We start from the raw sequence: 26,929 nt of genomic DNA, 5'->3' as shown, positions 1-26,929 counted from the left end.
AACCTCTAGGACTAAAACACTTCGTCACCCACAGCACCCCCCAGTGGTCCCTGCTTGGTGCAGTGTATGAACGGGGGCAGCTGTTTCCTGAACGCTCACAAGCAGCCTAAGTGTCGCTGCCAGCCCAACTACGGAGGGGATCGCTGTGAGATTGATCAATGCAGGGACTACTGCAAGAATGGAGGCACATGCACACCCTCCCCTACAGGTAAGAAGAGGACAGCGCAACAGTTTTTTCATCTTGTGCTTGTAATGTATTAAATGATACTGTAGGGTTATTGAAAGCTAAAAAATATGGCTTTGCAGACCTTTATGTTTTTGTTTTTTTCCCTTTGTAGTAGCATATCATTTCTTTCTCAGCTTTCCTATGAAGTCGCCCATCTATTTAACCCCTAAATGTTCTGTTCATCAACAGGCTCTCCTACCTGTCGGTGCCTGATCGGATTTACAGGACCAAACTGTAACCTACACACCTGTAAGGACTACTGCAAAAATGGAGGCAACTGCACAGTCAGTGCAGGAAACCAGCCGGCCTGCCGATGCCCCGCTGACTTCCAGGGCGACCAGTGCCAATACAGTCAGTGCTCCGACTGTCTTGCTAATATTGGATTTTTGAAAGTGTTCACAAAATGTCCACAATCCCTTTCCAACCAAACAACGCAATTAGAAATGCAGTAAAAACAATCTGTAATGTAGCTGGTCAGCATTTCCCTTCCATGTGTTTGTGTGTGCAGGGAGCTGTGAGGGCCACTGCCTGAACAAAGGAACATGTCTGCAGAGGGAAAATGGCTCCAAACTGTGCCGCTGTCTGCCTCAGTACAGTGGCAGCATGTGCGAGGTTGACAAGTGTCACTACTGCAGAGACGGAGAATGTATCCCCAGCAACAGTTTTACATCTACAGGAGACTTCACCTGCCGGTAAGAACACACACAAACAAACACAAAAACAAGCAAACTAATCTCAAGTACGCTCTTTTTCCAAAAGACACTCACATGTATTTTCTTTCTCCAATAGCTGCTCCAATGGTAGAATCCAACCCAGCTGTTACACCTGTGATACAAACGAGTACTGTGCAAATGGCCAGTGCTCCATCAACCCACTAACCCGACTTCCAGAGTGCAGGTGAGGAGATCAGTTGCAGTAGATCCTGTACATAACTGACATGAAATCCCACCCAAAAGAACTATCCGAGGAGATACAAACACACAGAATCACTTTTAAAAAAAAAAAAAAGCTATCAGTGTTCAAAAAGCTATAGATAGAAAAGTGCAGAATTCAGGTTCGTCTCCTTGAGTGGATATTACTGTTCCAAATAAACAGATTTGGACAGCAGACAACATATTTAGTGGGAAATTCGGATTTAAACGTTTACCATCATCCTGGGAATAAAAACATCCAGGCAGGGCATTTGAGATACTTGGTACCAGATTTGTTATTCTCCGAAGTCAAGGACTTGTATGGCAGGCAAAAACACGGCTTTAGAGCCTAAAGAAGCAAGTTGAACCAGAATCACTCGTTCAAAAGAAAACAGATAAATAATGCTCGTTCAAGCAGTTTTTAGCTGTTGGTAGAGTCGATATGGATAAGGTAGGTGAGGAAGGAAAGTGGTAAAAAAATATCTATTTACTACAATGATGTATATATTTGTATAATATATGTACAATCCTTTCTACCCTCTTCTTTTGTGTGTGCGTGTAGATGTTCTCCTGGCTGGGCGGGGCATCGCTGTGAGTCGGTGGCCAGCATTGACGTTGAACCTAGTTCAACCGGACGTAAGTTGACCTTTGTTATTGGAAGACAGAAGTTCCTTCATTTGAAAACACTGAGGAGGACTGCTTCAATTCTTTCATGTACGTGTGCTCGTAGGAACGGCCTCCATAGTGATCCCAGTGCTGCTGCTGTTGCTGCTGGTTCTGCTGGCTGCGGGAGCTCTGTTCTGGTACAGAAGAAGAATCAGAGGGTGAGTTACGGAAACACATTTAACAAAAAAAAAAAAACAAGCAATGATGAAGACCTCTTTTTCTTCCTTCCTTCCTCTCCTCCCTCTCGCCTACACTTTTCCTCTCCTCCCTGTAATGGCATGTCTTTTGCTCCTCAGGTCTAGCCGGCCCGGCAAAACGGGCTCCAGACGCTTGCGGTAACTTTTGCCAGGGTTCCACGCCTTCTTTCCACAGTCTCATTCAAATCTGCATCTTGATTTTCTCTCTCTCTCTCTCTCTCTCTCTCTTTCTCTCTCTCTCTCTCTCTCTCTCTCTCTCTCTCTCTCTCTCTCTTTCTATCTTACCCATAAGTCTTCGTTGCTGTACAGTGTTTGGTCCTGTGGTGAATGTCGCAACATACTCTTAGATGATCATGGGAGCTGTAGTTCTGTCTGAAGGCCCTCATCAGAGCAGCTGCAGTGCGGATCTATTGAATATATGCATTGAATAGATGTGTATGCACTTACCAGTTGTGTAGATACGCCATAGTGTTGTCCATAAAGTTGTTCCATATTGTACTTCCTGTTGTGTGCTGTTGTTTGTATCGTGGTAGTGTGGCAGCGATGGTAACAGCATTCTTCCAAGCTCAGATTGGAAAATGCAATGTGAAAAATCCAGCATTTGAGATCATCCGTTGTATCTCTTTGTGGTTGTTATCCTAAAGAAGAAAAAAAAAGTGTGTTACATTCCCATTATGCTATTCAAGGTCTCTGTTTGTGAATATGTTGTGTGCTACATGACTGCTGGTTCTGTGTTCAGTGCTGTGGCTAAGTTCTCTTTGGCTGGATGATGGTGAGAGTCAAGCGATGCCTCACCCTTCACTACATAATGTGGCTGTGTCCCTGCTTGCTCTGTGTAGGGTCATTTAATCTCAATGAGGGCACAGAGGTGTGACTGTGTGCTTTATATTTTGTTTGCAGGGCTAAAGGCTTCCAGCACCAAAGGATGACAAACGGGGCCATGAATGTCGAGATTGGAAACCCTGCCTACAAGATCTACGAGGGTGAGCCTGATGACGACGCAGGGGAGCTCCTAGACGTAGACTTCACACTTGACCCTGACAAGGTAAGGGAAAGACACCAGGTATACATTTACATACGCAGATCATCAAAGGCTTTGCAAGTTCAAGTAATGTGTATGTTCTTTTACCCTCCAGCCCACAAACTTCACAAACCCAGTATATGCCACGCTGTACATGGGGGCTCAGAACAGTCGAAACTCTCTGGCCAGCACAGATGAGAAGAAGGAGTTGTTATCCCGTGGAGACGAGGAGCCCCTCGTGGACCCCCTGGCATAGACTGTTCATAGGCCTGAATCATGATATTCCAAACACACCCCTCTTCTTGCCTTTAACAAAAAAAGAAAAAAGAAAAAAAACGAATGAAAAAAAATCTTTAAAAAGTGTGAGAGAAAATTGACAAAAAGTGTGAACACTGTATAAATGTACAAAAATGAAGGACTACTTTTGTATGTGATTGCAGTATTATATTTTGTTCTTTTGAGATTCCTCTGGTCAAAAATGAATAACATTTTCTATGAGAGATTTTTAATTTACACTTTGTCCCTTACCCTTTACCTAAATAGCCACTACCTCTGTGCAAAATGAAATGGAAACAAGAAAAATCCGAAGGAAAGATGCTATCATTGGAGCAATTTTAATTTTTTATTTTTGTATGAATTGTATAGAAAAGAAAAAACATTGTTCCATTTCACCAGTGCCAACTGTTTGTTGTTTGTGTTGACTTTGAGCGGGAAAGGTAAAACTCAAAGTTTTCTAAATCGGTACATTTGTTGTCTTGCTGGGTTTCTTAGTGAGATCATGAGAGACAGATTTGTGATAGCACCATTTGTGTATAGCACATGTACAATGTCATTACCAGATGGCAACTACAGTATTTCCACATGAATTTTTCTCAGAGGACAATTTTCATGAAATGATTGTGTTGTCTTCCTTGCACAGGATACATACTTTACGGTATAGTGTATACTGTAGGCTTTATACCTTAAGATGTAAAACAGGTATGTTTGTTTTTATGACCTTGTGTGATCGTTTGGAGCTCGTGTTGCTGAAGTGAGAGGATGAGTGCTGTTTTGATTTGACATGATGGAGATTGAGGAGGTTGGTTCTGGGTTAAACATTCCAGGCTGAGTGGACAGTGGCGATCAAAGACGTGTAGAGAAGGTGAGGGTGGACGTCCTCACGTGCGGCTGATCACGGGAGGTCCGCAGCAGATAGACAACTCCAATGGATCCCCTCTCGTCCGCAGTTTGTTGTCTTCTAAAGGGGTCTTCACCTGAAAGGAAGTGGCTGCAGTTAAAGTAAAATTGAAAGAAAAAAGGTGACCCAGAAGATTCTTTTGGTTGTCTTTTATTTCTTCTGTCCAGTTCCTTTGTAAAAACCAGATACCATCTGGATTTGTGTCTACATTTATCTTTTATCCTTTAGAGGAGTGATGTCTGTATGTTCACAGTTTTGTATAGGCTCAGTCTTAAGTGCATTATGTTCATTCATATGTTCTCTGGCATTTCTCTACTCTTTCTTATCTCTCTCTCTGTCGCCCTGCTGCTGCTAATGCTACCATTGTGGTCGCTCTGGCACGTCCTCACACTCAGCCTGTCCCAAAATGCTGCTTCTGTCCGAAATGTGTCAGCCATATCTTACTGCATGTGAAAAGTAACACCAATCTCTTAATGTAACTACAATAACAAGTTTTTATTTTGCTTACTTGCCAGCGAGTGTTATTTTATGCTGTTGTATGTTTGTCTTTAATGGAGAGATAAGTACAATCATTTTACCTAAAGAACATTTTTGCAAAATCATACATGCATTTTCAAAATAGTTTTTTTTTTCTTCTTCTGATTAGTCCTGTTTTTGTTTTTTAATGAAAAATGACACAGCTTTTATAGTACACAATGCATGGAGGCTCAGTCTTTCTTCTGGAAAGAGAATAATGTTTAATTTTTGCTGGAGTACTTTACAAACTAAATAACAGATATTGTTATAAATAAAATTTTAAAAATTGTACAGAAAACAGCTCTGTGTTTTGTGTTGTTATTTTCATGTGTCTGATAAATCGAACAACACTGATGAGTGTGTGGCTTTGTTTAATGATCATTAAAAGGAAAACGTGACATCACATTATGTGTTCAAGCTATATATTCAACATGTATTCTTAAACCATTACAATCTCAAACCAAGTGTTATCAATCAGCTGCAATAAATGGATATACTTCATAAAGAAGAGAAGGATTCAAATAAAAGATTCAACAAGCTATTAAAGGTTTAAATGCGACCCGCTGCACCTTAAATCATCTGCTACTTTTTAAGAACACTTAAAAGATTACAAACAGCCCACTTTATGAATTGTAATATCTCAATGAATGTGTGCTTTTCATCCTTCGATCAAACGATTCCTCCTCACACGATGCCTTTAGCTTTCAGCTCGTCTCGGACTCTGCTCAGGTAATTTGGGTCAGGATACCCAAAACTGTGGAAAATACAACAAAACTAAGGTTAATTTTCTAACTTTTTGTTAAACTTGACATTAACAGAATAAAGATAGAAGAGAAAGAATAAATATTTCGGGTGTACCTTTGTGGTCCTCCTGAGGGGGACGTTTTGTGGTGAATATCGTTCCAAGTCACCTGGTTCTCCCTCCCGGTTGTCCTTGAAGTCCCAACAGTGAAAATGAGCTTCTGATCAAAAGCTTTCCTCAGTAGCTGCAGAACTTCCTTGCCCTCTTGATTGTCTGGCAGATATGCTTGTCTGGCGAGACCCTCATACAGCTTTCCAGGATTCGGATGCTTTTCCTGCAAAATGAGTGAAACACTCAAAAAACTGACGTCTGTGTAAGAAATGAACTGAACAGTTTAAAAGTGACATTATATTTCACCAAATACGTCAAATCAGGTATTTACCGTCTGTGTTCCAGTTGGAATATAATAGGAGATGATAATACAGCCACATTTTGGGTATCCATCGAGTTTCATGGTACTGTATTTCCATTTCATTTCTCCTTTCGGCTGGTCTCCCTCCATCTTACCAAAGACATCTTTGCACACAGGGCAGAAGGGTCCCAAACGTTCCTTTGACTGTTCCAGGCATTCCTCACAAAACTCATGTTTGCACTTCAGCTGTTTCTTCTTTTTGAATGTGTCCATGCATATCGGACAGTTGTCTTCTTCTTTGTTGTCTCCAGCTGTGGCTCCCTCTCCTTTAGGTTCATCGGTGTAGTATATGTTGTATCCTGGTCTTCTGTTGAATTCAGCTCCACTGGAGGACTCTTCTGATGCGTGAGCAGCATCAGAGTTCTTCAGTGAGCCATTGAGCACCGGGGCACCGTGGGGTTGGGTGAACTTCAGGGGGGATGTCGCACTCTTCTGGTAAAGTTGGAGAAGAGCTCTGAGAGCGTGGCTTTCCATTGATGCATTATCTCCATTTCTGTTGCTGTGAGCTTTGACTTGTACTTGGCCTTGACTGACGCCTGTCTCTTGAAAGTCGACACCAAACTTCTCTTTTATCATTGCTAATTTCTCACCGAAGGAAGTTTGAATCAGTTTCCAGCAGTTCTCCTCGACACTGAGCCCAGAGTGGAGGAGAGGGTCTTTGATGCTCATACGGATGCTTGGTGACTTGTCTTGATGCGGCTCTCTCAACGCTCCAAACGAAGGGCTCATATTTGTTGATCGTTTGAATGAATTCGCGATAGCACTTACACTCTGGATTGGCCCGTATACCATCATTTGTTCAGAGGATAAAGTCAGCAGAAGCTTGCTCTCCTTCTCCTGGATGTCCTGGATGTTTTTCAGTGCGTCCTTTAACTCTTTTGAATCTGTATTGCTGACAGGAAACTCTGTGCCATCGCTTCCATTCAAACACTCGGCGACGAGTTTTTCGAATTCAGAAACAGCATTTTGAACGCTTCCATTCTCATTTGCCTTAAATGTCACTTGTGCATTTGAAGTAATTGTAACCTGATTCTTTTTCATTATATCTTCAATTTCCTTTTTGTAGATGTAGTTCAAGTACCATAAAATGCTCAATGCGAGACTATGCGTCACTTCATCTGCTGTGGAATCTGCTGCTGGACTGCTGGTGCTGCTTTGTTCCACAGGTTGCTCCTGGATGAAAATACAATGCACTTATGTCATGAAAGGTGTTCATTTGAATTAGTGTGACAACCCAATGATTCACCACACAGTACATACAGTTTGTGGCTTTGACCCAGATGAAGGAGGAGCGGTGTCTGAAGCTGCCTCTGCACTTTGTGTGTCCATCTGTTGGAGGGATATCACAAGTAGAGGTAGTCATGTCACTACTCTGTCTCCTTAGTTGTCCTGCTACCTGGACATAAATCTCAAGAGTAATTTAATCTGAATTAAATGTGATTAATATACACAGTACAAACATTTTGGGGCTGTGATTGGAGTTGGGAAAGAGGAGAGGTGTCTGAAGCTGCCTCTACTTGTATCTTGATCTGTTGGAGGGATATTATAAGTAGAGGTAGTCATGTCATTACTTTGTCCCCCTACTTGTCCTTCTACTGGACAGATATAACAAATGATTTAACCTGGAATAAATGTGATTGATTTAAACACAGTACATACATCTTGGGGCTCTGACTTGGCTGGAGGAGGAGGAGGAGAGGTCGTTGAAGGCTTGTCTGGTATTTGTGTCTCCAGCCCTGGTGGTGTCAGCGTGATATTCATCACTGTCACTGTTTTGCCATCTTTCCTGTTCAGTGTTTGTCCACACAGACTCCTAAGCTCTCTCAGGTCTAAAAAAGAAAGAACAAATAATTCCTCTTCGAAAGTTGAATAGAAAAATTCAGATTTTACTTTAATAATCAGTCATACAGCACCTGGACTTGGTGTAATCTTTATCACAGCTCTCCCATCTTCTAAAACTTTGGAAACGTTGTAGTTGCTGTTCGTTTTGTTTTTATTGGACCATGACTGAAGAGCTAGCTCCAGTGTTATATCACTCTTCTCTGGCTGAGTTCCCTCTGACCATTGGACAGATAGAGTGAATTGTTCTTCGTCCTGTGGTGTAAGAGAGTAAATAATATACAAGTTACAGTTAATGACACTGTATTATAAGAAAGCTAGCACAAACAGAACTCCATGACATCCAGTTACACTACATTTGTGTGATACATTTAGCATTTACAAAGATATACTGTATAACATACAGAATGTGCTCTGTGTATAGGACCCCAAAAAAGGAAAAAGACCAACAAAAAAAATGAGAGAGAGAGAGAGAGAGAGAGAGAGAGGATCCTGTGATAATTTAAGATTAGAACAATCCTGAGAATTTGACTTTATGCTTTCGCTTTCACGTTACAGGAAATGTACAACACACACAAGCAATATTTTTAATGGATGCTCGTCAGATGAAAAATGACCAACGCGGCAACATAATGACGAGCGCGCGTGCACAAACACGCATGCGCACACCGTGTACTGACCTCATCACAATTGGCGTGAGTTGTCGAAGACTGGTCATCGCACTGTAACTGAACAAAGAAATCAGACATTCAAATCAATAGTACTTTAAGAGTAATCTTTCAAACTAAGTTCAACTCACTTCCATTGGCTCATCTGTATCTGCCATTTTGAGTCTTTTTGCCTGCAACACACATTACATGCAACAACAGCGATGACAACAATGTTTGTAGCGGCCTCAGCAAAGAATAATAGTTGTATGGTTCAATTCTATAAAGACTATTTCTTTAAGGTTTCTGATTTTCGCACAAAACAACATACGCCATAGCTTGGTTGCACTTTCGGTTACGACGGACTAATGTCAACTTTTAATAACTTTGCCTTTTCTCTTCTTGTAGCCTATCACAGCATTTAAACAAACAGCGCCACACATATGTTTATACCTTCTTAAGAGCAGAAGATCGTTTAACTTGAACTAACGCAGTTGCCTTACCTTCAGCAGGCTTCTCTCACTCGACTCTTCCTGTTAAATGAAAGTGAAAGCTGTGCGAGACTCGTGACGTCACACTGAAGGCTTGCACTTTTACGGATGAATAGTGTTTGTGGTCTTCAGAGAATTTTACTCTTTACCTAAACTAAACAATTAACGTAATTTACAGCTATGATTATTGTAACGAGTGTGATCAACAACATCTCTAACTCTACAAAATGACACAGCTGTATAAACCTAAAATTAAACAGCATTTAGCAACAATTTGAATCAATCACTGTTTCAAATATACACGTTTGTATAAGTTATAAATAGATGCTCACATTTGTTGGAATAATAAATAAAGAAATAAAAGAAAATTGTTGAAGGGTTAGGTGTTTCTATATTTTACTTCTACTTAATCCTTTTCAGACACTGTTGTTTATTTTGTTTTGTTTTTTATGATGATCTTATTTTAATGTTTAGATTGAAACACAGTCTATCATTCATATATTCCTACACACAAACAGTATTTATCACAGCGGATAAAAGATGAACTGGGTTAGCTGTTGAAGGGAGGATTTTAAAATCAGTACAAATGTTGAACCATCTTAAATACAATACTGTAGAAAAATTAGCAGTGCAAAATCTGTTTATTTTTGTCCTCATCTTTTAACAAACCATATTGGACTTGATCCATAATCTGTCATAATATACACACATCAAATAAGAACCAAAATCTAACAGTGACAAAGGCATAACATATACATGCCTCGTATAAAAGAAACATAATAAAAGTTCACCTTCAAACACAATTCTCAAACAGACAAAGCAAAGTGCGGTGAATATAAAATAATTGTAAGCCAAATGTAAACAGATCCAAAATACTGATATGGCATTAGCTTTCATGATCAATCATGATCAACACATACAAAATACTAAGAATGTAACAGCACTTCAAACAAGATATGAAGACATTAAAAACATTCATGCAGCAAAACAAAAGAATAATAATACAGCAAACAAAACCACAAAATAAGTAAAACCTGGACCGTTACACCTTTTACTTACTGTACCCAATTTCAAAATCATCATGTCTTCATATAAAGTCATCTTAAATGATTGAGAATTTGCACTTTACTCTTGTGATGAAGCTACTTCAGCATACTGACTGTATCTTTGGTGAGAGTACTGATGTGTGTGAATATACAGTGGAGTGAATTCTGCACTATACTGTGTGCTAATACAGAGATATGGGTGGATGCAGTTGGGGCCGTCATAGTGGTTGTGTATGCAAAAGAGGGCAGGAGAAGGCATCTGTGTGAGCTGCAGCAGTGGAACATTATTGAGCAGAGGGATGACATCATCGTCGGCATTTTACTACGAGAGCGGCACTCAAAACGATTATTCATCTTCTTCTTTTAGATTGAACCTGGAGTAAATAAAGAGATAGTATTAGTAAAATAAAACAGTGGATTAAATCAATGTTCATTTCACAGTGTTTTTAAGTGACACTCTCCAAATGTCCACAGAAACCTGTCATTCTCAGCTTGAGGGATAAATGACCTCTGTGATGTCTCCATATTTAATGTTTCACAAAAAGTCCATGTTTCCTAACTTTAGCTTCCTCAATGCTTCACTTGAAGAAATCCACATAGCTGTCATTTAAGCAAACAATTCAAAGAAGAAGAAGAAGAAAGAAGAACACTTTTAAGACAAATTACATAGACTTTATATGAAATATGTGTGATTCATCCAGCCACTATCTGAGAGGAACAATACACATTTTCAGCCATAGTTATAGTTCTAACGTGGTGAGTGATTACTAATATTCAGATACGTATATATGTAAATATTGATATATTTCAATAGCAGTGTTGGGAATATGCAGCCTGCTCACCATTCTGTAACACCAGAAGTCAGGTCCAGTCGAGCCAACTCAATCTGCACCTAAAGAACAGAAAGGAAAAGTTAAGAGTCTGTATAGAGTACAAATAGTATTTTACTGATGTAGTCGGTGCACCTCAGAGTAAAAGACATTTAAAAAACAGACAATCTTAAAAACAGTCATGTGTAAGTCAACCTTAGCTTGCAGCTGTGTAAATTATGTTATATGTTACTAAGGTGAGTATGTGTAAGTAATCTCATTGTACAATTTGTATCATGACAATAAAAGGCATTCTATTCTATTCTATTCTGATGTGGAAGCCATATCAGAGGTACAGGTGGAGTTCAGCTTCAGACTGACCTGTCCAATGACGTCACGACTCCTAAAGGAGGCTGAGTTATTCTTCACCGATACACTGAGGCGTCTGAATCTCGTCTCATCCACAGCGAGATCATACTCAAACCTTGAAGATGTTGACAAACACAATTTGCAGTAAAAGTAAAACACACACAAAAAAAACCCAGTAAGACTATTAATTACCTTTCATTATATTCTGGGTTGAGATCTCTTTTCTTCACTGCTGTCTTCCTCTTGCTGGCTTTGTTTTTGTCTGGCAGCAGCATGAGGGAGACATAGCTGTCTACCCCCTCCTTACTTTGAGATGTCAGACCTCTGTACACAGAAAAACAAAACCATTCTGTTAAGACACACATATCACAGTTTCATTTATTTAACAAATTAAGATACATTTATTTATTTAGAAGTTTGAGGTTATAAGGTGTATAACTTCATCGGCAGCAGAAAGAATTGCCAGGCAAAGTGAAGCTTTTGCACATTTTTTACTATGACATGTACTGGTCGAGTTTTCAAATGTTCCTATTATTCCTCCTTTGGACTTCACATTAGCCATATTAGATGTTGCATCAGGGGGGCAAGCGTCACAAGCTAAAGCTAATGTTTGAAGCGTGTAAATGAAAATGATCCATCTAATGGTCCATCATTGTTTAGAACACAACGTTTTGAAGCAGCACACCTGCAGCCATGAACAATGACGCTGAGCTTCCTCTCCTGCGAGGCGTACGATAAAGACAGCTTCACCTTCCCAGCTCCACATCCTGAGGTCGCGCAGGGCAGAGACTCTTCACTGATCATATCCACCATTTTGGATTCAAGAATCTGTTGAAAATAAATGGAGAACACAAAAAAGGCATAATTTTTTAATCAACTTTTTAAAAAAAAGAAAAAGAAAAAAGAAGGCGTTTCTGATTCTAACCTTGAGTTCAACCCTCAACAGGATCTGACTCTCAGGTAAGGCTCCATCCAGAGAGAACCACTGATCCAGGACCAGCTGTGGCTCTCCAAGCAGCTCCTTGACAGGAACAACCAGCGATCCCATTGGCTGGTCCCAACCACTGGATAACTGCAATGAAAGGAAAAAATCCTCAGTATTACTGCTGTCTATGTGCAGATACTAAAAACAAATATATATGTCCTGTTACCTTAACTACAAGCATCTGACGTTTTGGATCATGAACCAGGAAGTAAAAAGACTCATTCCACTGAGGGCTGGTACTGCGGTCACACAGCTTCAGAGAGATTATGAAGGGAAAAAAAGGTATTAGAAGGATGATTCCTCCTTCTGACTCACTACACATGACTGTGCATCAGAAGTCTTACATTGGTTTTGTGGGTTGTTTCACCAAGAATAAGCTCCGCTCCTGCTTTTGGCTCTTTTCCACTCTTTTTCAACTGTCAAAGAGAGAAAGCAGCATACACATTTCATTACACTCTTTCACTCTTTTTCACTTCTGCACAGTCTGGAACCAGAATGCAGGAGACTTACAGGTAGAGAATGAGCACTCTCCATGTGGACAAAGAGCAGAGCGGCAGTGGGGACGGCTTTATTCTGATAAGATTGGAGAGATTGAAGCTGCAGTACCTATGACACAGAGCACACCCAGTCAGGTCGGATTATTTATGTTGTAATGTTAATCTTTGGATTTGAGTGTTTAGAGGCTGCAGACACAGGTAAATATTTACCTGGTCCAGTCTGTCTGCATTTGCCACAGCAGGAACCCATTCCAGTATCAAGTGAACCCGACCAGATTTCACATCATTCAGAGTGAACCACTGCAACAGAGACAGGAGTCAGATACAGAATAAGTGAACAACTCCCTGTAAATAAGGAAATGAAAACAAACAGTGTTTAGAAATGTTGACTAACCTGATCTGTGTACTGGGAGCGGATGACCTCATTAAGTTTGACACTGAACCTTGGAGCAACAAAACACAACTCTGTTTAATTACTTCAGTCTCTAACTTTAAGAAACAAACACTTTATGAAAAACAGCACAGACTATGTAGTCTTTTTATTTAATGTGGACATTAAAATGACAGACCAGATGCAATGACATTTGTCTGCACTTATGGATAAAAGTGCGGACTTCTTTGGAGTCCCTGGTTTATCTCATCGGTCAATTACTCACATGCATATCTGTAAACAGGGTCCATTTATTGAGCAGTGATATAGGTAACTTATTAAACAAGGTTAAGATACACACCTGCCAAGGAAGTCATCAGAATCCAAATCTTTGTCAAAAGCTTCAAACTTGATCTCCTCAAAACTGTTTCCCTTCAGAACAACCTGTTCAAGAGAAAAATAAAAGTTGATATTTGTACGGGGACACTGACCCCGCAGTGATACACACAAAAGGTTTGAACACTCCTTCATACCTCGTACACCTCATTCCACGTTGGGTTGAGATTCTCCTTGATAACATGACTCTTAAACGCAACATCCCCAATCTTGATCTTCACATAGGGGTCACTCTTGCCCTTCACCATGCCCCCCATCAGGTTGTCCTTGGCAACCAGATTCTGTGCCTCCAGCAGGTGAATCCTCAGTAGCCCCTACAGGATGAAGATTGCAGAAAACCATACAGTAAGTATGCCAAGCACAAAGCTTACATGTATGTTCAACTTACAACCTGCTTAGCAGTGTAAAAAAAAACTAAACCCACCTCTTTTGCAAAGTCCTGGCTGGGGTTGGTGTTTGGTGGAAGAACTTTCCCAGCTTTGGGGGTTTCTGGGACTTCTGCTGGACCCACAGTGTTAACAGGAAGACCAGTCACAGTTGCCTGAGCAAGGTTTCCCAAACCAGTTCTACCCAAAAACACAAAGCAAGGGCGCAATTAGGTGCCTTTCTTCTTCTTTATCTCCTCAATAAAAGGGAAACATGTTGAATTTGCTTTGATGTGAAACCCACCCCTCTGTTTGTATTTTTTGCGGTTCAAAGTCTCCTTTAGCTGCTATGTCTGAATGAGAGGAAGGCTCCTCTATATCAGCTGGTCCCTCGACATGCAGGGGAATAACATGAAGGTTATGATGGTGACGGCAGACAGGTTAAACATAGTAAAGAGGGACGAGAGCGTGCTATGACTCACTGTGGAAACAGGGAATGTATCAGAAGTGCTGTGAATGTCTGCAGGTTCAGCAGGAGGAGCATATTCTTCTTCTGCTGCTGCTGTTACTGCTTCAAAGTGTTTGAACTGACTTGGTGGACAAACAGCTCTGTAAATACACACTGCTGTCAGAAAACACTCAACCATTCTGACTGGGACTTAAATGAGGAAATGTTAGCTTTGATTAGTGTCACTTGGGTTAAGAGGAGTGTGTTATAGGGGCCTTTTGATAAAGATCCTTCTGTTTCTTATCTAGTCAACAGGTACTACACATTTGATACAGTGTTGACCTGATGCTTACTTGTCCTCAGATTTAGAGAAACACGTCATTTTGTGGTTTGCGAGTTTTTAATAAGACAAATGTAAAGTCTGCAGGGTTTTATGTAAGTATTATCAAACGAAGCACATGACACTCACTCGTCTGCTGGCAGCTCGGAGCTTTTCTTGTCCTCACTGGCTGCTTTGAATGTCTGTTCAGCTGAAACGAGCGTCTCTTCTTTCTCTGAACCAATCACAGAGGGCTGTGGAGCTTCAGTCATCCTTGAGCTGAGGATCTGTCAACAATGTTGATATACAATTGGTTATCCAGCATAACCTGTAACATTAATATGAATGTGTGTGTGTGTGTGTGTGTGTGTTCCGTTACCTTTAGTTCAGCCCTCAGAAGAATCTCGCTTTCACGTAAAGCTCCGTCGAGAGGCATCCACTGATCCAGGACGAGCTGCTGTTCAGATAGCAGCTCTCTCACAGGGACTACAAGAGATCCCAGAGGCTGGTCCCATGCACTGGACAGCTGGACAGGGAAGGACCATGGACAATGTTGGTCAGAGGCAGAGATTTTCCTTCATATACAGCTTGTAAGAACTTTGAGAAAATCACCTTCAGTATGAGCATCTCCTCTCTGGGGTCACGCACCAAGAAGTAAAAGGCTTCACTCCACTGAGGTGATCTGGAGCGATCACATACCTTCAGACAGAAAAAAAAGAGAGGAGGGGAAAGTGATCTTTTCAACTGGAAACAACAATAACAGATGATGAATGATCTTTTCTCAAGTTGATCTTCATTTTATTTTAAAAAAGGTCGTCTGAAGGTCATAATGAGGTTCTGTACTAGCTGGCATAACTATCAATCCCAGTGTCTTTTCTAGAGGCTCCAGATGGGGGCAGCAAAGTTCAAGTTACTTAACTTTATGTAGCCGCTTCATTAGATTTTGAAACATTTAAAAGGACATCAGTTTGTGATGGGGAGTTAATCACACTTTATTACTTAAAAGGATTTATTGATTGCTAAGATAAAAAAAAAACTCAATGGTTTCATCCAAAGTGTATTTGTTCAATGTCATTAGTATCTGTTACATACCTTGGTTTTGTAGGTTGTGTCACCAAAAACAAGCTCAACCCCGGCCTTGGGCTCCTTTCCACTTTTCTTAAACTAAACATGAAAAGACAGAACAAATATTTGACTAAGTTTCTGTTCATTATAATCGGGGCAACAGTTCTTTTTCTTTAAAACAATAAACATTCCTGACTCACACTGCAGCACTACACTTTCCAACAAAACAGGTTGAATTTCATCCAGCTTTAAATGAATTAACTCTTAGGTGTTTGTTTTAACTAACTGTTAAATACGACAGAACATCTTTTATTCACATGTGCTCTATAAACTGTTGTCTATCTAAAATTCAGAGATTGCTAAATTGTAGTTACGACCGACAGGAAGTGCCACAGCACATGGCATTGTTTGTTTTTTGGGTTTTTTTTTTACACCAATTAGTCAAACTAGGAAGAACTTACAGGCAAAGAGTGAGCTCTGTCCACATAAACGAAGAGCAGCGCTGCAGTGAAAATGGCCTTGTTCTGAAAAGACTGCAGCGACTGCAAATGCATCACCTGCAGCACAGAAAGACATGCACAGTGGACTCATCAGGGAACGATGTTTGAGAATTAGAAGATAAATATACATAGATTATTCATTTCTGCATGAATATGAGAAGGAAAAGAAGCAAAAGATGACACAAAATGTCACTGACTTGTTGGAGGGTTGCACTGTGGGACACTGCTGGGACCCACTCCAGTATGAGGCGAATGCTTCCGGACTTGACGTCATTCAGGGTGTACCACTGAAGCACAGACGTACACTCATTGAATTAAAGGGTATGATTACGCAGCAGCAATAATTATAAGATCCAGTAAAGCATGGCATACTAACCTGGTCTGTGTACTGGGAAGTGATGACGTCTGCCACACTGATTTGGAATCTGCTCACAATAAAAACATTGAAGCACATTTTACACATCAATCTGTCCTAAAAATTATCTTTCACATTTTGTCTACAATAATAAACACTGTTGTCATGAAGGAAAACACACTGCAGATTCGACCTCTTTAAAAATACACCAAATGGTCATTTGGGTGTCTATGTATCTTTGATGTTACTACAGTTTGGGTCTTTAAACATGAGCCCACATAGTCGGACAGCTTAAACTTTGCTGTTGTCCATTACCTGCCGAGGAAGTCGTCTTTGTCCATGTCTTTGTCAAACAGCTCTATCTGCACCAGCTGTCCTGACTGAGGCCTCAGCACTACCTGAATGAGCACAGAACAGTTCACTCTCCGACATTAAGGTGGTTAACATGAATAATTTTCATAGTCATCTTGATGACAACTCTAAATTCCCACTTTCTTACAAACCTCATACATCTCATTCCAGACTGGGTTCAGATTCTCCTTGATCACACTGCTCTTGAACATGACCTCTCCAACATTAATCTTTGCATAGGGGTCACTCTTGCCCTTTACCATCCCCCCCATCTTGTTGTCTTTAGCAACCAGATTCTGAGCCTGCAACAGGATGATCCTCAGCAGCCCCTACAGGAGGATATCAAACGCTATCATTATTTTTTATCTGACCTTTCAAGGTGAGATGTTCTGTAGAATATGTCCTTCACTAAGTGTTTTACCTCGCTGGCGAAGCTTAAGTCTGGAGAAGTGTGAGGAGGTAAAGCTAGGGCAGAGCTGGCGGATTCTTCAAGCTCTTCCTCAATCACATCTGCTGCTGTTTCCTTAACATCAACATCCTCATGTGAAGAGACTATAGTCTCCACAGGGGGAGCGTCCACTGAACTTGACCTAGACATCAGTAAAAGAAGCAAAAAATATTGAAGAAACAAAAGAATAAAGTCAGCGAAAACTTACAGGTGAAACTATCTAACCTCAGAACTGTTTCTGTCTCCTTTTCAGGGGCAGTAGGAGGTTCTGGCTCAGAAATGTCCTTAGCCTTATCACTGGGAACTGGGCATTTACTAGGAATCAGCATCTGTAGTTTAGAAACAATGGAACAATGATAAAACATCAACATACATATTAAACATTGTTGAAAAGATTAAAAGAAATACAGAATAAGACCCAAAGAGGTGTAAGAGCTACACAAGGAGTAAGACAGACAAAAAGAAATCGATACAACAGCAGAGGGATTGGAAAAGAGACAAACATGAGCTGCTCTCACTCACACACGTACTTATGAACATTTCTAGAAAATGTCAGGAAGCCAACCCCTGAGTTCTTTATTCTCAAGGGGGGGGCATGAAATAAAAAGTAGGATATAAGGTGGCTGACAGGCATCAGATTTCATTACTATGATGAAGGCTGTTTCCTTAATATCGATGCTACGTGTTCGCACACTCAGCTCACCTTCAAAATGTAGGAAACTGCTGGTGCGTGAGCGATTAGGGCTCAACAGGGAGAGTGATGAAGTGACAGTGGGAAGGAAACTTAAAACACAAGCAGAGAACATGACAGAGCAGCAGACAAAGACTTCTCTCACTTTGAGCTCAGCCCTCAGAAGAACCTGACTCTCAGGTGTGGCTCCGTCCAGATGGAACCACTGGTCCAGGACCAGTTCTGGCTCAGAGAGCAGCTCACTGATGGGAAACACCAAGGAACCAATGGGCAAAGTCCAGCTGTGTGAAAGCTGAAGAGAAGCATTGTAGGCTGTTAGCACAGGTTTAACTGTGCATCAAAGTGGGATCATCTGTATCATTGACACTTTTTCTGGTCATCTTTAAAATGCACTAAAGGTTGCTTACCTTAACTACAAGAATATCTTTTCTGGGGTCTTTCACCATGAAGCAGAAAGCCTCATTCCACCGAGGTGATGTGGTACGATCACACACCTTAAGAGGTGCAGCAGTCAGATGATACAGTGACAGATATAGTGACACACTTACAATACAACAATATACACTGCATATTGTAAACTAAAGAAAGTTTAAGGTCTTACAGTAGTTTTACAAGACTTTTCTCCAAGAGTAATGTCAGCTCCCACTTTGGGCTCCTTGCCGCTCTTTTTAACCTGCAGAGAGAGAGAGAACATTACAATCAAAGTATAATAAACATGAACTGCATATTCTGGACATCATCCGTAGAATCAATAATATATAACGCTTACTGGTAAGCCATCCGCTTGGTCAACAAAGAGGAATAGCAGGCCAGCAGAAGGGACCACCTTGTTTTGGTAGGACTTTCTGGAATAGAACTGAAGAACCTGAAAACACAGGAAAGAACAGACGAGTATAGATGGAGCTCACCATCACAGGCCCGTTGGTCCAGGATTTATCTGGAGAATCCTCACCTGGTCCACTCTCTCGGACTCTGAGGATGTTGGAACCCATTCCAGCACCAGGTGAACCCGCCCTGACTTCACATCACTGAGAGTGTACCACTGAGAACAGAAACAGAAACATGCACGCAGCATACAACAGGTTAGCTTCATAGTGGCCTTTGCACCACTTTGCAAACTCTTTGAACCCAATCACGCAGCACAGTCATGGAAGATCCCACCTGATCAGTGTACTGGGAGTCAATGATGTCCTTCAGACTGATCTTCAACCTATACGTCAGGAAATGGGGGTATAGTGTTATTTTGATGAATTAAGTCATCATGTTTGATAATCAAACTACTGGTAAGTACTGTACCTGCCCATGAAATCATCCTTCATGTCCATGTCTTTATCAAACATCTCCACATGCAGCTCCTGGCCAGGCAGCTGGGTAAGAATCACCTGAGTGGTGAACAAGACAGTAAACATCAAAATTCCACAACTTCCATCAGTTTCACAACCAACTGCAAAGAAGCATCCTTATTCTACTTACTTCATACATCTCATTCCACATGGGGTTAAGGTTACTCTTGATAACCTGACTTGTGAATGTTTCACCCCCGATGTTGATCTTGACGTAGGGGTCACTTTTGCCTTTCACCATTCCCCCCATCATGTTATCTTTTGGAACAAGATTCTGCCCCTCCAGTAGGTGAATTCTGAGCAGACCCTGGGGGGGGGGGGGGGGGGGGGGGGGAAGCACAAACAAAGGAAAATTAGCAACTAGAAAACAAAGCCATTTGTCAGAGTCAAAATTGCATTGCTCTTTGTTACCTCAGTGGCAAAGCTAGGATGTGGGGAGGTCTGTTGGGGCAGCTGTTTGTACAGTCCAGCCTCCAGATTAGATGACACATCGGATGGAATACGTTCCTCATCTAACCACAGGACCTATGTGTAAAAGAAAAAATGGAGATGTAGAGAGAGAGAAAAAAAAAGATAATTCAACAATTTGATGTCTTAAAAACTGCTGTCAAAGACAATTAAGCCACTATTTGTTGTCATGTAGGACAGTAGGAGTGAAATGGTCTTGGTGCCTTTTTACCCTGAGTATTGTGTTGATGTAGATGCGACTGGCTTGCCCAGAGTTGTCTAACTGGAACCACTGGTCGAGTGAGAGATTAGAATTGGACAGCAGGCGGGACAAAGGGATGGTCAGACTGCCCAGTGTCTGCACACGGTCAGCGTCCTTCACCTATTTTTATTTCATTTTTTTAAAGTGAAGCAACACCCAAAAAGAGAGACCACAATTAGTTTTCAGAATCCCAAACACAAAGTCCAGTGCAGAGGTGAATTTTACGAGCTTTTACCTGGATGTCAATGTTCTGCTTGTGAGGATTGTGAATGAAGAAGGTAAAGGCTTCCTCCCACTGGGGATCAACGGTTGTGTAACAAGTCTACATGCAAGAATAAAGAGCATCCTTTAAAATGAAGTGAAAACAGACTCTCCAGTACTGTCATGAATTTGACCACTTTGTATACCCTGCTCTCTCTTGTGACGTCCTCCACAGACAACTGGACCATGGGGTTGGGCTCTTTATTTCCCTTTTTCATCTAAAGACACAAAGTTCAAAATAAATATGAAAACACCTTTAGGCATGTATACAGTGACATTCTGTGACCAAGAGCAGAGCAAAAATAGACTTCTCTTCCATCCTGAAAACACGTGGTTGACGTGAATAATAGTGTGTACAAGGCTACCATAGCAACAGCAAAAACAACCAACAGGAAGTAGCACAGCACATGGCTTAATCAGGAAGTGTAAATCTGCATTGAATTAAACAGCAACGACTGAGTTTTCTTGCAAAGAGTGTGCCACTCTTTTATGAATGATGTGACAGCAGAAGTGAGTGTTTAACAGCCTCACTGAAGCATATACTGTACAAATGGTATGAACAGGGTTATAGGCCAAGGCAACAGCTTTGAGGAATGTTAGACAGGTGGTAGTCACAGTTCTGCCACAGTTCAACCGCACGCAGGAAACAGCACTCAGCAGACACAATTGTGGGCACGGAGAGGGTAGAGATATTTGACTTACAGGAAGTGCCTCAGCCTTGTCTAGATACACCACCAAGATGGCTGAAGAAGGCGGATCACCAGCCTTACTTCTAATGCTTTCATTCCTCTTCATGATCTGTGGGAGAATAACAAATCGGATTTTTTTTCATAATCCATCAATGTGATAAATTGCCCTGAATGCCACATGCAGATGTATAACACTCTAAAGTCATCTATTATGTATTAATGGAAATAGGTGCTTCAAACCTGCTCAAGTTTATCTGTGTTTGGCAGTAAAGTCAACCACTCGAGTCGGAAATGAACCTTTCCTGATGGAGTGTCTTTTAAAGTGAACCACTGGAGAGACAGCAACGGGCACACATTAACTGATAAGAGTTCAGACTCTTCTGGATGAAAATGGTGACGATGACAAAAAACAGCTTTCTACTTACATCATCAACGACTATGGATTTTTTCACAATGCCCAAATCCAATTTGGTCCTACATGGAGGAAAAGAGTGAGACTGAGTAACTAAAAAGTTGTACAAGCACATGTTTACGTTTAAAAAAAAAAAAAAGGATTCAGCACTGAACGCGAAGACTCTTACTTTCCAAGCTTGAACATAAAAGGTAACATTATTTTTTCATCTCGCTCATAAAAGGTGGCAGATGAAAGGTGACAACGCTTGAGTTAAACATATGCACACAAGATACATGAACTATGCAGCATATGTACCTGCCCAGGAAATCATCCTGGTCTGTGTCTTTGTCATATACCTCCACCTCCAATTCTTGACCAGGCACTTCATGGACAATGACCTGATGTACCAGACACACACACAGGGACATGAGGACTGACAGGACGGTTTATATGGACGCGGGCTGTGGCCTCATGTGACCATGAATGATGTGAAAATTGGCAGCACCACCTGTAACAGTTTAATCGCTTGTGCAACAGAACAATATGAAATGATAAATGAACAATTCTTCTCACGCCTTTATATGCAGAGACATGATGACATAAAATCCACACTCCTTATAAACCCCTTTGGTCTTACCTCATACATCTCTTCCCACTTTGGGGAGTCTGTGTTGTCAATGTGTTTGGAGGTGAAGGTCTGGGGGCCAACCCTCAATATGGCATAGGGGTCAGACAAGCCAGCCATGACCCCTTTCACATAGTTGTCCTTTGCTGCGAGATTCTGTGCCTCCAGTAGATGAATGCGTACCATTCCCTTAAGATAGATAGAACAGCATTGATTCAGACATGAAATGAAATTACACTTTACATCCATGTGCATTTGCATATTTATTTTTACCCTGGGCAAAGGGGAGCGTAGTTGAGCCACATGCAGGCCTGGAACCAGAGGGACAACGAGGCGGTTTGGCAGGACCAAGAAGGAGGCGATGGCATCCATAATCATGCTGTCAGACATGACACTGAGAAAAAAAGAGAGGAGGCATTTTAAAATCTTCAGCCTGGTCAAAGGTCTGAGAAAACCCGTACATAGACAAAATGTCTGATGGTTATAATAAGAAAGTTGTTGCTGTGTGTGTCTATGAAGGGTTATTTCTGGATGACTCACTTCAGTCCAGGAATGTCCAACAAATTAGTCAGTCCAGTCCAATTGATGTCTAGTTTCTGGAAGAAGATAAGACAGGGGAATGTTATGTGTGTAGCCAAGCAGCCTGGGTTGATGAGAAATCAATAGAATGAAAAGCAGGCGAGTCCATATTGAGATACATGATAGTGGCAAGGATGGGGAGAGAGGAGCAACAATAAAAGGACATATAGAGGTGAATTTAAATAGACATACAGGCCGACGGATGAAGAACATAGTGACTGCTCCCACTATGGGTACATCGCCGATCAGAGGCTCCAGGATCACCCGCATCATCCCATGTAGCTGAGGGAAGAAAGGGATGTTTGTTAAAAAAAAATATGGATCCACATATACAGAATGGCAAGTTGTTGTTAATGTTGTCAGTTATCTCTTTAGTAAGGCAACATATCTGTATGAATGTCTTTTTTTAACTCTGCAAGTAAGCCAAACATCACTTTAAACTCTAAAGAAGACATACCTGTATTCCTTTGACTCCAGCTTTGCAGAAGTACCTCTTCACTTCAACATTGATCTCTACGTTTCCAACGTAGCTGAGGATGTAAAAAACAAGAATGTGATTTTCAACAATCCCTTCTTTAAGTTCAAAAAGTGTGCGTGCTGACTTATAAATCGAAGGAGCAGACATAATAAGATTCACCTTATATACAAATCTAGCAGGACTTGTCCTTTATCGTTCTCTGTGTGTGCCTTGATCCCGACAACCTTCATGGCCTGTAGCAAACGGAAGGAATATTTGTTTGCACAATATTATCTACACTCATCAGTTAACATACATGTGCTTTGATTGAGCTCTTGCTGGCCTAACCTTGTTCCCCATGTCCACTTTTGAGAAGCTAAGGGTCTGGAGGTGAGTGCTTGAGGCGCGGATGGATGGAGCAATGGTCTCCACAAGCAGCTTCTCAAGGTACTGGCCCACAAATGGCCACACCTGCTGCAGCACCTATGTAAGCAAAACACAATGTGGTTATAAGCTTTGCGTCTTAATACTTGACTCAGAATGCCATATACAATACCATACAGCATACAGTGTACATGCCTGCAACCAGAGACTACAGCTAAAAGTAATGTTGTCATTAAGGCCACATAGCAATGAAACTAACTGTTAAATTCCTCCGCTTCCTTTAGCAGCAAAAGAGGACTGGCAGAGACAGCTGTAGCCAGCTCAGTCTTATCAGCTGTTCATTTGCTACTCCAGGTCCTTACATAGCTCTATGTTCTACCATTTTATTACATGTGACACATGTGTCATCAAAATATTACATGTGACACATAAACGAGTAAACGTTTGATCCATATAGGGCAAAAACATGAAATCAGTAGCTCGGTCGGGTTGTCTGCTTGTGAGACTGAAAAGAGAAAAAAAATCCCTAGAGTTGGTTTCTGCCTGGCATAAGTGGAGCGTGAGTCATCGGCTGCTTGCAGCCTGAACAACAAGGCAATCTGCTGACCTCCTCTCCATGAGAGAGTCTCAAACCTCTTCTTGTTCCTTTCCCTCGCAAATTCATTTCATGCTTTTGCCTGCAGGAATAATTTTATTACTACATGTCAAAATTATAAGCTCTACAGTAGAACTTCTGAGCTAGAAGAAAGGCACGGAGACAATGGCCACAGTTGTATTTAGTTTGGGGGAAGTGGGCAGCTCCTCCCCCTTCCTATGAACGAGCCTGCAATGAAATGGAAATGTTGAAAGGCTTGCCTGGCTCTGGGCCTGCTCGGCTCTGGGCCTGATCTCTGCGGTACAGACACAGTGCTAACACTAGTGGGAGGTGTGGCCTTCTCTGGAACAGCAGCAGTGCTACCATCTATCAGCTAACACAAGCTAATAAAGAGCCTACTAAAGTAAAGTATCAATCAGCAGAGCAGCAGAGCAGCTGAACAGTGAACGTAGAGGTGGGTGCCATATAGAGAATGAAAACCTGTTACCCTTTGAGTCGGGACATGAGCAAAGAGGTAGCAAAAATAGGATCCACTGGTTGATTGATTTACCTTATTTAGCCACTCAACCTTCTCAACATCTGGGAAGTTGACCTGGGAGAGAGAAGGACAATGAAGGCACAGTTAGCTTGTAAGAGAGCCCGAAATAGACACCCCAGGTTAAGGAAGTTATAAGCTATAGCTGATGCAGGTCTGTCAATATAATCAATATGACAGTTGATATCATCCCTGTGCTTTCTGCGCTGGGCCATAGAGAGGGGCAAATCATTCTAAAAGAATAGAAAGGCAGATAAGTGCAGCTACTGTCCATTCAAAGATCATTTAAAATCTTTAAGAGGGTTGTTATGATGTTTATCTTTGCATTAACAACACATTTGTTATGCATGCTTGAGAGCAACATGAGGATGCGATGCTTCTTTTTGAGTTAGAAGACAAGTATGCATGCTGGGCAGACGTGCAAGAAATCCCTGAAATCACTCACAGCATTAAAGTATAACAAACAGGAACCTCTTCTGGGTGTGGCTACACGAGTCAAAGCAGGCCCATGTGGTAAACAACATTTCCATTTTGGGTACATAGGAGACTCTCAGGATTTATGACATGCAAAGCAGTGTTTCACTCCATGCAACATTAGTGAAATCTCAATCAAATGCTACAAACACCTTTGACTGAGATTGCACAAGGATGAAAAGGTTTAGGTGTTGTTGTACTTTCTGCAGTGCATTCAGCAATGCTCCAATTATTCTTTCAAACAAGTTTAGTCATGACATACTGCAGAATCAAACGCAAAGCAGATTTAACATGTGCCTAAGAGGAAATCATGTAGGAACAGATTTATGCTTTAGGAAAAAAGGACTTCAGGCACAGACCATTGCAAGCAAGTAAACTATAGTTAAATAGTGATCAAGTAAATATTCAACATTATTATATATGTGCATGAAGTGAACAACCCCGAAAATAATAATAATCACACACCGTTAAAGTGACACCTCGTGTGGAAAACTATGATTAGGCTTATTTAGCCACAGGAAACCAACTATCACATCCTGTAGTTGTGATTTGGGGGTCCACTCTTGTTATTTGTAGGGTTATCTTAGGTCAAAGAGGGTTCAGGTAGGATAGGATAATTGACTTTAGGTGACACTCGCAAAAGTTGCAGGGTTGTTATTGTCTTACCCACGAAGGAAGATCTCGTTTGATTTTGGACACTTTGGAGGACGTGTACTCCTCCTCGCTGCTGAGAAATTGAATGGCTGATTGCAGTCGTGCCTCTTTGGCTTCTCTTGCATGTTTCCATCCCGTGTAGACCATCATCCCACACACCAACAGGCTGGTACTGACCCGGTAGTAGCCGGCCAGGTAAACGGGCAGCAGGGCTCCCAGACATTTCCCAAACGTCCAAAGCACCGCGACCGCACTGATCCCTTTGGGTTGAGGAGGATCCGTCTCTTCTGCTGCGGGGACCAGCGCTGAGCTCGCGCTCGGACACACTGCTGCGCCCTTTGCTTCGCTTGGTTCAGACTTGTCGTTTTGCATGGTGGTATCTTCTTAAATCAATATATAAGTAAGTAAGCTGCCTTTTAAAAAAAATAAAAAAATAAAAAACACTTATTTGAGTGCGTCTTTGTGTGTTCGGACGGTTGCTCTAATGTCCCATTTCCAGCGTCGGCTGGCGAACTTACCGTTTGACAAACGTACTGCTACGTCACCATAGATGTCCTGCTACTTCAGCTTCGCTAGTTCACCGTTTTTCCATGCCGCATCTTAAGGTATTGATTTTTGTTTTGGTAACCGATTTGGATTGTGTCCTCGGCTGCTTAGTAAGCACAGACTTGGGGGAAGTGGCCCGACGACGTGTTTGGCTCTTCAGGAGTCCCGTTATGTAGATGAAAACACGCCCTCTGTCTGAAGCGTTGAACGCATCTTTGACTCTTTCGCTGCAGTGGCATCACACTTATCAAACATCAAGTAATCATCGTGATTACTGCAGCATTGGGTCGGTGTCTACTCAGATTTTCCAAGGCAATGTAAACATACAAATGTTACTTTTACAGTAACTTGAAATGTAACTGTACCTGCCCGGTTAATTTTACAAGTGTGCTCAATTTTCAAGGGTAATATTTTGAGACAGCTTTACAAACACCTCTCAATTTCTTAATCCATCAACTCTTTTCTGCTGCATCCCCGCATTGTTTTGAAACAGCAGACTGGGCATTTTTTTTCTCAATCCCTAAATCCCCGGAGCTCACATGCCAGAGCCATGATTCCCAGGCTGCTCTTACACAAACATCACATATCCCCTTTGTTTAGACAGCCACGCGGATGTGAGGCTACTGAAGAAGCACATGGTATAATATTCAAGTTTACACAATGTGCCTCCACCCAACCAAGTCAAGTAATGAGACTGTAAGATCATGCTAGTCTCAAGAACCTGAATCCCTGGGCATGGCTTGTTTTTCTTACCTGTGTTAACAG

The 26,929-nt window shown here is 41.4% G+C and overlaps 3 protein-coding genes across 8 annotated transcripts in view; 1 reads left to right on the top strand and 2 right to left on the bottom strand.

Moving 5' to 3' along the window:
* Positions 1 to 5,012, top strand: part of LOC306823146 (low-density lipoprotein receptor-related protein 1-like) — a 93,090-nt gene extending 88,078 nt beyond the window's left edge. Inside the window, exons 82-90 of one of the 2 annotated variants that reach the window (XM_079342522.1) lie at positions 35 to 208; positions 416 to 577; positions 735 to 918; positions 1,016 to 1,123; positions 1,700 to 1,773; positions 1,868 to 1,961; positions 2,100 to 2,138; positions 2,901 to 3,045; positions 3,137 to 5,012. In XM_079342522.1, coding sequence (XP_079198648.1) covers positions 35 to 208; positions 416 to 577; positions 735 to 918; positions 1,016 to 1,123; positions 1,700 to 1,773; positions 1,868 to 1,961; positions 2,100 to 2,138; positions 2,901 to 3,045; positions 3,137 to 3,277 — 1,121 coding nt within the window. In that variant the 3' untranslated portion in view covers positions 3,278 to 5,012. The remainder of the gene's footprint in view (positions 1 to 34; positions 209 to 415; positions 578 to 734; positions 919 to 1,015; positions 1,124 to 1,699; positions 1,774 to 1,867; positions 1,962 to 2,099; positions 2,139 to 2,900; positions 3,046 to 3,136) is intronic. The other variant, XM_079342523.1, reaches the window with a different exon arrangement.
* A 56-nt stretch (positions 5,013 to 5,068) lies between these two features.
* On the bottom strand, positions 5,069 to 9,439 carry dtx3lb.2 (deltex E3 ubiquitin ligase 3L b, tandem duplicate 2). Of its 5 annotated transcripts, XM_079342533.1 has the most exons (11): positions 8,918 to 9,439; positions 8,567 to 8,620; positions 8,448 to 8,495; positions 7,842 to 8,022; positions 7,588 to 7,757; positions 7,389 to 7,457; positions 7,189 to 7,257; positions 6,321 to 7,101; positions 5,899 to 6,263; positions 5,573 to 5,790; positions 5,069 to 5,468 (listed from the first exon to the last, which is right to left on the bottom strand). In XM_079342533.1, the coding sequence occupies exons 2-11, from the start codon at positions 8,591 to 8,593 to the stop codon at positions 5,399 to 5,401; spliced, it is 1,998 nt and encodes a 665-aa protein (XP_079198659.1). In that variant the 5' UTR covers positions 8,594 to 8,620; positions 8,918 to 9,439; the 3' UTR covers positions 5,069 to 5,398. The 5 variants fall into 5 exon arrangements, with proteins under 5 accessions (XP_079198659.1, XP_079198655.1, XP_079198656.1 ...); XM_079342529.1 differs by having other exon boundaries at positions 5,899 to 7,101; XM_079342530.1 differs by having other exon boundaries at positions 5,899 to 7,101; positions 8,567 to 8,608.
* Positions 9,440 to 9,527: 88 nt separating this feature from the next.
* Positions 9,528 to 26,355, bottom strand: esyt1b (extended synaptotagmin-like protein 1b). The gene is made up of 52 exons (XM_079342528.1): positions 25,631 to 26,355; positions 24,506 to 24,547; positions 23,325 to 23,459; positions 23,157 to 23,230; positions 22,977 to 23,049; positions 22,712 to 22,801; positions 22,481 to 22,536; positions 22,214 to 22,334; positions 21,953 to 22,129; positions 21,631 to 21,713; positions 21,347 to 21,395; positions 21,162 to 21,251; positions 20,935 to 21,030; positions 20,379 to 20,450; positions 20,207 to 20,293; positions 19,942 to 20,091; positions 19,674 to 19,787; positions 19,393 to 19,569; positions 19,216 to 19,301; positions 19,081 to 19,129; positions 18,872 to 18,961; positions 18,689 to 18,784; positions 18,521 to 18,592; positions 18,327 to 18,413; positions 18,065 to 18,211; positions 17,454 to 17,557; positions 17,202 to 17,370; positions 16,933 to 17,109; positions 16,745 to 16,827; positions 16,451 to 16,499; positions 16,272 to 16,361; positions 16,036 to 16,131; positions 15,602 to 15,673; positions 15,122 to 15,208; positions 14,889 to 15,035; positions 14,660 to 14,796; positions 14,225 to 14,351; positions 14,047 to 14,132; positions 13,802 to 13,943; positions 13,515 to 13,691; positions 13,343 to 13,425; positions 13,006 to 13,054; positions 12,822 to 12,911; positions 12,625 to 12,720; positions 12,459 to 12,530; positions 12,281 to 12,367; positions 12,055 to 12,201; positions 11,815 to 11,957; positions 11,322 to 11,453; positions 11,142 to 11,244; positions 10,794 to 10,843; positions 9,528 to 10,325 (listed from the first exon to the last, which is right to left on the bottom strand). The coding sequence occupies exons 1-52, from the start codon at positions 25,988 to 25,990 to the stop codon at positions 10,298 to 10,300; spliced, it is 5,496 nt and encodes a 1,831-aa protein (XP_079198654.1). The 5' UTR covers positions 25,991 to 26,355; the 3' UTR covers positions 9,528 to 10,297.
* Positions 26,356 to 26,929: the final 574 nt, after the last annotated feature.

The sequence above is a fragment of the Symphodus melops genome (assembly GCF_947650265.1).
Source record: "Symphodus melops genome assembly, chromosome: 4".
Taxonomy (NCBI): domain Eukaryota; kingdom Metazoa; phylum Chordata; class Actinopteri; order Labriformes; family Labridae; genus Symphodus; species Symphodus melops.
Note: the sequence above shows the minus strand (reverse complement) of the source record. Positions and strands in the feature narration are given on the sequence as shown.

Excerpts from the sequence above, each read along its gene's own strand:
- dtx3lb.2 (XM_079342529.1), bottom strand. The coding sequence starts at position 8,593 with ATGGCAGATACAGATGAGCCAATGGAA. Across the intron at positions 8,496-8,566 it reads ATACAGATGAGCCAATGGAA|TTACAGTGCGATGACCAGTC; the intron begins GTGAGTTGAACT and ends TTCTTTGTTCAG. Across the intron at positions 7,102-7,188 it reads CTGGGTCAAAGCCACAAACT|GAGCAACCTGTGGAACAAAG; the intron begins GTATGTACTGTG and ends ATTTTCATCCAG.
- esyt1b (XM_079342528.1), bottom strand. The coding sequence starts at position 25,990 with ATGCAAAACGACAAGTCTGAACCAAGCGAAGCAAAGGGCGCAGCAGTG. Across the intron at positions 18,414-18,520 it reads AAAAGTCTTGTAAAACTACT|GTGTGTGATCGTACCACATC; the intron begins GTAAGACCTTAA and ends GCACCTCTTAAG. Across the intron at positions 16,362-16,450 it reads CTTCCCAGTACACAGACCAG|TGGTACACCCTGAATGACGT; the intron begins GTTAGTATGCCA and ends TCTGTGCTTCAG.